We start from the raw sequence: 11,722 nt of genomic DNA, 5'->3' as shown, positions 1-11,722 counted from the left end.
TAAAGTAAGTGTCTCGAGAGTATATCGTAGTAGTTAGTTCGTAGATTCTGTTTCGGGTGTTGCGAAACGGTCTCATCACGGTTGTATCCTGGGATTCAAAAATCGCATAAAACCGTCACACATTACGGGCGATTTATTGAGTTAAGGAAAGAGATCAAATCTCGACTCCGTGAATTCGTCTATTTCCTTACGATTTCTTAAACGTTGTAAGTCTTTATATTATCGTTTATATGCTTTTTGTTTCGTAATTTTCAATCAGGATTTTCGCAGTCCTACAGAGTTTTCAAACTTATTGCTTTATTACATTTTTTTTTAGTATAATTCTATTTTTACAAGAATGAACAATAAAGAAAACTACAACCTACAGATGACACCAAGAAACCCGAACTGGAGTAGAAGAGCCAACATAGTACACATCCGAAGGAGAGTTTCGAGCATTTCATGTAAGTTTGTCTGCCATTATATTTTCTTTTGTTTTCAGGATATGTTGGATTAAGAGAACGTCTTACGTTATTGTATTTCCACCATGAGCGACGCGAAAGATGGCCATTCTATAGACGCCATATTCATCAATTGATAATAGTATGTTGCAAACATCACCTCGAATAACTGCATGATCATTATACATTCTATTGTCCAAACCAAAGCTTCACATTCAGTATGTAAAAGTGACAGGCTATGTCGAATAATCATTGACCTCATAATCTTACTATTGACTCCCTAGTAAATGAGTACCATTCTTGTCCTATAAATTTATCTTGATCCTTTCATGAATCATCTACATAGCACCATTGCCCATCCTATTCTTGATGTTCCGGTTCCGCCAAAAAACCATCTCCTGATATTGTCAACTACATAAGTTGGACTTCAGCCCAGATTGTGGCCTCTATTTCTGCAACACGCAAAATTTCTTGTGGGTTCCCATTTGTATTTTGTAAATTTTGGCATTACAATTTTTTCATATGTACGACATAATCCAAGGAAAATAGTTGAAATCACAATCTTTCAGAAGTCTCCAGAAAAGATTATTCATATTCGTAAAAAAATGATGTGGTTAGAAAAAAATCTCGGATTTGAGGGAGTCTTAGACAAAGACCAAGTTTGAATGGCAGATGGAATTTTAAGAAATATATGGTTTATTGATTCCTCATCCGCTCCACATATATTGCATCTCGTGTCACATTGAATTCTTCTTGTCTTTTAATTATTTGTAACCGGTAAACTCCCCGAAATTGTCTGCAAATAATATTTCAGTTTTGGTAAACGTTTAAGCTTCAAAGTATATTCCAACAAAGGTTTGGTATTTGGTCCATACACCTCTATAGTTGATTCATTATCCGGGTATGACCTCTCAATATCGTACCCTGATTTTACTATATATCTCCCAGGAATTGTAAACTGCCAACAATATGTATCCGGTTGTGAGACCCGATTCACCGGGATACTTTGAATGATCTTCACATCATCCGAATGAACATAAGCCTTTAACAAACCAAATTCGAAAAAATAATCTAATGAATTAATAAGATGCACCAGAATTAGTAAATGGTTAAGAAACTGATTTTGAGATTCCGGTAAAGCTGACCTTGGTCAAGGAGCGGGAATCTAGAGTCTGTTCTCTATCTATATAATATTATCTTGAGAAGTTATTTTTTCTAAGTGTACAATATATATATATTTTTTTTGTCATAAAAAACAGACTCATTTTGACTATGTGAACCACACGGGGAGATCTTGATCCATGTGAACGACGAAAGACGATTGTTTCCTGACACTGCGTGCTAGACTATCCGCCTTTGAATTTTGCGTCCTTGGTACATAGATGATCTCTAATAAAAAAAAACTCCCTCTCAGGGTCCTGATGTCTTCCAAATAATTTGCAAATGCTGGTCATTCTTCTAAGTGTCCAATATTATTACAATAAATGTATCACTGATGAACTAAAAATATTATATCTAATTACTATTATTAATTTTTTTTTAGTTTTAGTTTCTTTTTTCTTTATATCCTTTCTGAATAACATTTTTAATAAAATACAATAATTATTAAATGAAAAATGATAAAACTTAAAACGTAAATATATATTATACATAATATGGTTTAATAAAAAGGGAAAGTCTACAAAACTAATCTTGATATTAAACAATAATATTCCCTTTAAAACATAATCATATATAACATAATAAATATTTAAAAGTAATAAAATATATTATATACATCATGCTAAAATAAAATATTTATTAAATGAAACTATTATAAAATTTCAAAAAGAAAACTATATTATTATAACTAAAGTACTTTTTGGTACTGTTTGAAAACATAAATAGTAGTATAAATGAAAACAGTTTGGAAACATGAATAATAATATAAAAAAAAATAGTGTTCTTTTACTAATTTCATTAATATAATTACATTAATTGTCATTCTATATTTCACTCAGTTTAACAATTTTATTAATTATATTACCTTCACAATACATCTCATCATGAATTATATTACCATAATAATAGCATTACAGATTTTTATTTATTAGTTAATCAATATTAACTTTGTGCCAATTATATAATCAAAAATGTAAATAATTGAGGTTTGCATATGGTTAGACGTTCGGCTTAGTTTATTTTACTAAAAAAACTTTATTTTAGTTTCAATCGGTGGAAAATTACGTAGTCAAAACCGTAATTCAAAGACATGTATTTATGAATCAAATAATAAGTTAAATCAAAATAATAAAAATGTATCTATATTATTAAAAGTGAAGTACCTTTTGGTACTATTTGGAAACATGGATAGCAGTATAAATAAGAATTGTCTGGAATATGAATAGCAGTATAAAAAGAATTATAGTGTCCTTTTAGTAATTTCATTAATATAATTACATTAATTGTCTTTCCATATTTCACTCTGTTTGATAATTTCATTAATTGTATTAACTTAACAATACATTACATTACATCATTAATTATATTACCATAATAATAATAGTGCATATTTTTATTTATTAGTTAATCAACATTAATTTTGTGGCAATTATAAAATCAAAAATGTAAAATAACTAGGTTTTGCATAGGGTTGGGCAAAAAACCTGGATTCAAAGAACCGAACCGAATCCGATCCGAAAAAATAGTACCAAATCCGAACCAAAATTGATTAAATATCCGAATGGGTTCAAAATTTTGGCATCTAGAGAACTGAAACCGAACCGACCCGAACCAAAATATTTCATGTATCCGTATGTATCCGAATTAGATTTATATACTTAAAAATATATTAGTTATTTTTAAATTTAATATATAAAATTTTATAAAATGTATAAGATATTTTTAAGTTGTCCAAAATACTTGAAAATATATACAAATTGTCAAAATTAAAGGTATAAAATAGCTAAACAATACTCAAAAACACGAAAAATATTTGAAATATCTATTGATTCTCTATCCAAATATTCAAGCCAAACCAATTTTATGTTAAGTTTAAGAATTTTAACATATCTTATTTAAAGGTATATGTAATATATAATTTTGTTTTAAAATTTTGAGAAATTTGAAGTATATAGTGAATTTAAAAATTTTAAAATAATTTAAATGGGTTATCCGAATCCAAACTGAACCTGCAAAGATCCGTACCGAAACCGAATTGAAATTTATAAATACCCGAATATAACTGAAATCTTTAACCCCAAAAATTCAAAACCCAAATAGACCCGAACCAAACCCGAATGGGTACCCAAACGCACTCCCCTAGTTTTGCATATGGTTTAATGTTTGATTTAGTTTGTTTTACTAAATTTTTTTAATTTTAGTTTCACTCGGTGGAAGTTATGTAGCAAAAAACATAATTCAAAAACATGTTGTATGAATAAAATAATAACATAAATCAAAATAATAAAAAATGTATTACATTTATTGTCACTTAATTTTTCCCTCCATATAAATATTTTACTAAATAAAAATCTCTTTTTATTTCACTTAACTTAACCAAACGCATAGAAAGAATCTTTTTAGTTTATAAAATTAGTTAGGTATGAATATTGGCTATCCATTTAGGCACCGGTTGTTCTTTTCGGGTATCTTTTTTTTCGAAATTAGGCCCCGATTGAATATTATAAATTTATGTATTTGTTTTGAGTTGGGTCTTTCTCGGTATGGATGAGTTCGGTTCTGATGTATATGAACCTAAAAATATCTAAATACCAAATATATTTGAAACGGGTACAAATATTTGTACCAAAAATAACCATACTACCTGATTCGGTCCAAGAGTTTTGAATACAATTAGTTATATTTCGACCCATCTAAAGTATATAACACTAATTATGAAAAATAAATATCAACATAAAAAAAATGTAAGAACAAATATCTGCGTTGATGCGCGGATCACTCTCTAGTATATATTATATATATTATGACTTCATAAAAAAGGAAAGTCCACAAAAATAATTCTGATATTAGAAAAAACACATATTCCATTGAAAAGATAATCCTAAAGACCATAATAAATATTTTAAAGGTAATAAAAATATTCTTTATATCAAGCTATTTTCCCAGATGATTAAAACTAATTTAAATAACATAAACCAAAATATATTTAACGAACAAAAAATATTAAAAAAATTATTAGATGTTTTATTTATGTTTTTCATAATATTTTTTTAATTTTTGATTTTATTTATAATTTGTTTATATTTTAATCAAACTACGTAAATACAATATCTATAAATATTATTTAATATTTTACTTATATAACATAATATACAAATTCAGAAGAGTTTGTTTTTTGGGTATTTAATATATATTTTTTGAAAAGTGTCTTAATTTTTTTTTTATATAACTTGATTTTTCAAACCAATTAGCAAAACAATTTTTTTATTAACTATTTAAAATGAATTGTATTTTAAAAATTGTTTAAGCATGATAAAAGCTATTAGAAAAGAAAATTAAAAATACTTTTCTATAAGTCTATTTTTATCAAATACTTATAAAATGATTTTTAAATAGCATAACACGATAGAATTTTAAAGAATTGTAAATAATATATCTTACTATTATTAAAAAACTATTTTTTGCTTAATTCTTGTAGTTATAGTTATTTATATTTTACCACTCAATATATCCATAATAAGAATACATAAACTAATCTGACTTCATATGTTAAAGATATTTAAAATAACTTCATGTTAAAGATATTTATCACCACCCAATGTATATCCGTAATTTTTTTTTGGGACCTATGTCTACGTAATTTTCTACAAATATTTTGGAAGTCTAACGCCAATGCTTCATTCGACTTTATCCAGCACCGGCTCTAGCTCGATGAGCTCTATCTTTTACTTATTCTAGTTTGCATGTGTATCCACATGTTTTGGATGATCTCACATGAAAGAGTCCCCATTTTGTTTTGGGATTTATCATTTAGGACCTGACTAGTTTAAACGCAGCGGTTGCGGCTGCGGGAATTTGCGGCTACGGACGGTTGCGGTTTCTAACGGTTTTAACAGATTTGTACGACTGGCACCGCAGTTAAAGATTGGTGTGTTTACGGGAGACTTATGACTGGTTAACTACCAAATGCGGTAACGGTCAAATAATAAATTAACAATATTTACATTTAATATAATTAAAAAAATATCAAAAATCATAAAATTATAATAAATATAAAATTTATATTAAGAAAGTTATAATTTTAATTTTTTTTAAAAAATATTAAAATTATTTTATTATAAAATTTTATAATATTAATTAAAATATAATAGATATATTTTAGTATTTTCATAATTTCAATTTTAAAATTTTTATTAAATATTTTTATTTTTGTATATATATTAAAAAGAAAAAAGAAAAAAAATTTATCCTCCCGCAACCGCTCGCAACCGCAAACGCTAGCTGCAGCCAGCTTTTGAATTTATGAGGTTCGGAGCGGTTTGAAGCGGTTTAGAACAACTTGAGTGATTATTGCAAACCGCCAACAACCGCTACCAACCGTAAAAGCTGCTTTTGCGGATGGTAACGGAAAAACCAGTCGCCCCTTTGTTACAAAAAGAAATCCGTAAGGGGAGGAAATCAGTTGTAAACATTTACTAGTTAGCCCAAATGTCAGAAACAGTATGACGTAACCTCGTTCGTTAATCAAACAGAAAGTCGAGTTTTGATTGGTCGAAAGAAAGTAATCATTAGTGATAAAATATATTTATAAATTCATAACTGAGTTTTTATTCAACACCCGTGATTTGTTCATAGCTTCATTTACGGAGGGTAATTGTGGACATCTTTAACTTTTAGAATCTATCTATCTATGGGTCCGATTGGTAATGATTGTAACTTTAAAATTTTTGCTCTAGAAAAAAATCTGTAGATTTTTGCTGTGACTTTAGATTTTATTGCTGAAGAATTTTATGGAAAACACTAAAAAATTGCTTTGGATATTTGGCTCTACAGAACACTTGTACAGCTGTAGGTTATTTCAAGAGCTGTGGTTTCAAAAAAAAATTTAAAGCTTAATTGCTCTGAATTTAGTGCTGTAGAAACAAATAGGGCTGTGGACAGTACCTACATCAACTACCAATCACCTCCATATATATAAAGTAAACTTTTATCTTTTCTTATGATACGTGGAAGAGAGATTTGTTAACATGTGTCTTTTTTTTGTCTTTTTACATTTTAGATCCTTATTCTTTTAGATTATTACAATTTGGTTCAATATTTTCTAATTATGCACTATCTAATCATTTTCACACTAACCATCATCATTTGAAGTTCGATAATCTATTTTATTGTTCAAAAAATTTCAAAACGAATAAAGAAATAAGTAAAAAAACATAAATGTATTTGAAATATTTAATTTATACAGCTAAAATTAACATAAACTTTCACTATTTCACTATTTCACTATTTTATTATTTTTTACTATTTTCTATTATATCATTTACAACTAGATATGTATCTTAATATTAACCAAACTAAATCATAACACATAATCTAAACATAAAACATCCATAATCACAGAGAAAAAAAAGCCAAAGTAACACTAAATCAATAAAGGTTCAGAGCTCAAAGGCGATCAAGAACAAAAACTAACTTACCCCATTTTATCATAGAGTGTCTTGACCAGAACAATCAAATGTCAGAAAAATGTAAAAATATAATCTTGAGATAAAGCAATCCCTCAAACACAAAGGAGTGTAATCAAAGACCAATGCAAAAGAACCAAAAAAGCGGGTTAGAGGAAGAATAATCAATAGAAGGCCAAAATCACCACGAAGCAGGAAGAGACATACATAACGAACGATAAGCACAACCACCAGCTAAGAGGTAAGAAGTGCCACACAAACTAAACAAGCACAAACAAGAAGCCTATGTCGGTGAAAAACCATAAAGCTCTGGATAGAAAGGACCAAAGCTCCAAGAGACTAATACCGCACACTTAAACTAAGGGAAGCAAGGGAAGAAGAGAACAGCCTGAGTGAGGGAGAACGGAAGCCAAACCCCGAGAAACCAGAGCCCAGACTTGAGACGAGAAACAATCTTCCAAATTTACAGAGCATACTGGAGGAGAACACTAACCAAACCTGGAGTGGCAAACATGGAGAAAGGAAGAATCACAGAAACGCAAGCAGCGATGAAAGCTGCAACGAGATGAGGAAACATAGATCGAAGGGTAGACAAAACGAAATCATCAAATCGTGGAGCCGTACTCAAGCTATAGAAGTCAGATCACTAAAAACCACATCTTGAAAACCAAGACGAGAAGGGACTATCGATGGTAAGCCAACGACGAGGAAAACAACTTCAAAGACAACTAAACTCTGACCCAACCCAAGGAGATGCAGTTCCTAACATGAGTCGAAATCTATGGAAGAAGAGGAGAAAAAAGTGAGGAAGAACAAGAGCACAGACGTGAGTGTTTTTCGGTGATGGTGAGAATCACAATACACCGGAAAAGTAAACGAAATGCATAGATGGTGACGACTCAATGTAAAAATATAGGGAGAGAGCACAAAACATCTTTAAAAAGTAATGTTCAAATAATTGGAAAAATATTGAAACTATTAGCCTTAGAATCAACAAATGCCTAAATATAAAATTATTGAAATTCAATACGCATTACATCACAAACTCACTCCACCACTAATAAGTACTATTATATCCACTACAACACTATTAAAAAAACAAACCCATAATATGTTAACATATCACTTATTACTACATATAAAATAACAAAAATACCAAATAATATTATTAGCAAATAAAGACGATCACATAATTAGTTAACTATATCATCCAAAAAATAATAATTAACAACAGTAAAACAATATTCCGCGTGATGCGTGTACATGCCCCTAGTAGGATATAAAAAGATTTTTTTTTTAACATAAAAAAGATTGTTGTATACGTGTTTTTTTTTACATCAAACGGCTGATCTATTACTCAAGCTTGAGGTCATCTGGAAAATCAGACCGGAATAGAACAACCAGTGTAATACATGTCCCTATGAAAGGATCTTGCTATTTTAGCTAATGAACCAGACGATACATTTTCAGATCGAGAAAAAAACAATTGAGATAAGATCTATAGCTTCTGCAGCTCATTTAATTCAATTGAGAAGTTGGACCATGCTCCTGGGTCTTGAATCATCGAGATAAGATCCTTACAATTGATGCACAAAACCTGACACGTCAATAGCTGAAGCATGCACTCCATTGCCCATGATAGGGCCTCAAGCTCCGTGTGAAGCGGTGAGATTCTTCGTCAATGGTTTCTTGCTTCCAATAGCTGAGTTGTTCCTCCTGATGTTTTCTATGTCCATCCATAACCACTGTAGAGTGTGTCATGTGTCCATGATCCATCTATCATGCATCTTTCAGAATGCATTCTCTGTTCCTGATTTGTGTAACTTTTGGTTCTTGTTTGATGTTTGTTTCGAACCAAGCATGACATTCTGATTTAGCATGTCGGATAGTTTCCAAAGGGTCTATGTCTATTTCTCTGAATAATTTATCATTTTTCACTTTCCAAATGTACCACATAATCCAAGAATATGAGTTTTTATCTAACTGAGGGTCTTCTATATTGTTCTTTCTCCAAAAAAAAGGGAGTCTATGTTTGCATAGTGGCTTGGGCTAGGGAACCACAATGATTGTTGTATATGTGTTAAAGTTGAAGAAAACATATGTTGTATATGTGTTAAAGTTGTGATTCTTTTATATGGTTATTTGATGCTCGTCATTGACCAATTGCATAACCTTTTTTGCTGATTTGAGCGTAAATATTCTTAGTTTAGTTCTAAGTTCATATTTATTTCTCTTATTTAAAGTATTTATAGTATATTATGATTCTAAAAATAATTTACATGTATTCTTTGATTTTGATTTTAGTTCGTAACTTAAAAGCTCACTAAAAGTAGTTTTAGTTCCAAGATATGCTTTCTCAATAAAAAAAATTTAATAATATTGAATGCTTGTTATATAGCAACTTTATATTTAATATTTCTAGCAATTTTAAATTTTTATATTTCTTTTCATTCACAGGATAAGATTTTTAGTTCTCTTTTATCAACTCAAATTTATTTTATCAAACTTTAAAATCATCTAAAAATAAAAATTGCAATTATTTTTGTTCGTTTATCAATATACTTAGTGAAATTTTTACTTTCTTGAATTAGATAACAATACATATTATAACTAAAATTATTTTATTTTATTTATACTGTATTAAAAATAAACAGTGAGTGTTTTAAATGGTATTTAATATTTTTATTTGTCAATGTCTATTTGTTCTTTTAGTACTTTTGAAACATAACCGAAAATTTTGATCATGTATTTGTACTGAATAGTGAATTTATTTTTATATACCACAATGTTATATATTATTCTACTCCAATTTTCAAAAGTATTTTATATACAATTATTCATATGTGAAACAGTTAAATTTAAAATTTCTTAATATTTTAATTTTCAAAGGTTTTATATTGCTTATGTTGCTGCATTTTTGTTACCATTGAAATTTTCATATTACTCTATTAATTTTAATAAATATATTAATTGATCTATTAACATTAGTTTTAATCTTCTTTTTTTTTGCTGATGAGGATAGCCTATCCGAAGAGAAAAGAGGTTAAGTATGTATAATATTTAATTTTAAAAAATTTATGTATTTAAAAAAGATATTTATAGGTAGAACATTTAGGGTTATATAATAATGTAGAACCGTAGTAAACGATAAATTTGAAGTTTAATTTTAGTCTACAATGTTCAAACGTAAATCAAGACTTGAAATCATTGAGAATGCTATGTTCTAGCGAAAGACAAGAATTTTAGAAAACAAAAATCCTTTAAGATTAATAATGAAGGCCGTGACATCCAAAGATGACATGATAAATAAGAAATTAAAATACCTACTCTATTTAGGAAAAGATATTAATACTTAAATCGACTAAGTTCGAAAAAGGAAAAAAAAATTCTCAAACATAAATCCTTAACAAATGAAGTATCATCAGTAATGGGGGGGGGAGCAGGGGGGGAAAGACAAGCACAGTATATGTTTACATTGATCTTCTCGATGACTTTCAGTGGACCAATTACAAGACCTATGCTTGTTATATTTCCCTAGATGACTTTCAGTGGACCAATTACAAGACTTATGCTTGTTATATTCCCCTAGATGAAAACAATCGCGTGTGAACACGGCCCAAATGAACTCTCCAACTTGAAAATGAACATCACGGCCGTGGTGATCAGCACTTGCTTTATACTTAGCATAATAGACTTGTAGATTCTCATGAACATGACCATGAATGGAAGATACGTTAGAAGCAAAATCCATAGCTTGACCAAGATCACAGTTGCATCAGGTGAAACTCTAAGATCAACTTGCATGTGAGGTACGATTACGTACATAATTAATCCTAAAGAACTGAAACAGTTACTCTGATAGACAACATCATTATGTGCAACTAGATTTTGCACAACAATGAATCTTAAGTTTCAATTTCGAGTTTACAAGCATCGCTGTGGAGCTCAAAAACTTGAGTGAAATCGGGTAATGCCTAAATTTGATCATCATCAAATCTTCAATAATGAGATAAGATTTTGCAAAATTGGATCTCACACGAATTTAATAACAATCTGATTATTCATAAACTTCATATGAACTGCGTTTTGCACGGAGTCAAATCGAAACGCTCATGTGGATATGATCACCATCGATCTCTTTATTGATTTTATGGTCTTCTCTCTCAACAAAAGAATTTTCGTCCTTGAAAATGTAGCGACTAAAAGTCAATATGATATAAAAAAATAAAAGGACTCAATTTTGATATCAACTAATGTAGAACCGTAGTAACCAATAGGTTGTAAGCTTAAGAAATTGGAGCTTGATAGATTGTTTCAGTGGTGGAGCTTTGGTTCGTGTACATGTGTTACACACGGAGAATGGTGTGTGACATACGCTTTGAAGAATAAAAATGAAATGTCAAGATGCGATGATGTGAGATATTTCTATATGTTTGGTTGACGAAATTAGACGTAAATGAATGTTACTAGATCTCAAATTAGAAGATTTTGTGATGCTAGAATATAGGAAATAGTATATAGATATATAATAGAAATATTATTTAATATATATTTTTAGCTTTTACCTAGTTTGGGGTTAGAGTTTTTGACGTTGTAATTCTCAGAGAGAAACACAAAAGTTTTGGGGTTTCATAGCTGAGTGAATTGGTAGACTTG

The 11,722-nt window shown here is 29.4% G+C and overlaps 1 protein-coding gene across 1 annotated transcript in view; it reads right to left on the bottom strand.

Moving 5' to 3' along the window:
• Window positions 1-10,817, bottom strand: part of LOC106302303 (pathogenesis-related protein 1) — a 16,021-nt gene extending 5,204 nt beyond the window's left edge. The window contains exon 1 of the mRNA XM_013738844.1: window positions 10,628-10,817. Within this exon, the coding sequence (XP_013594298.1) occupies window positions 10,628-10,817 (190 nt within the window). The remainder of the gene's footprint in view (window positions 1-10,627) is intronic.
• Between the last annotated feature and the right edge of the window lie 905 nt (window positions 10,818-11,722).

The sequence above is a fragment of the Brassica oleracea genome, chromosome C7 (assembly GCF_000695525.1).
Source record: "Brassica oleracea var. oleracea cultivar TO1000 chromosome C7, BOL, whole genome shotgun sequence".
Taxonomy (NCBI): domain Eukaryota; kingdom Viridiplantae; phylum Streptophyta; class Magnoliopsida; order Brassicales; family Brassicaceae; genus Brassica; species Brassica oleracea.
Note: the sequence above shows the minus strand (reverse complement) of the source record. Positions and strands in the feature narration are given on the sequence as shown.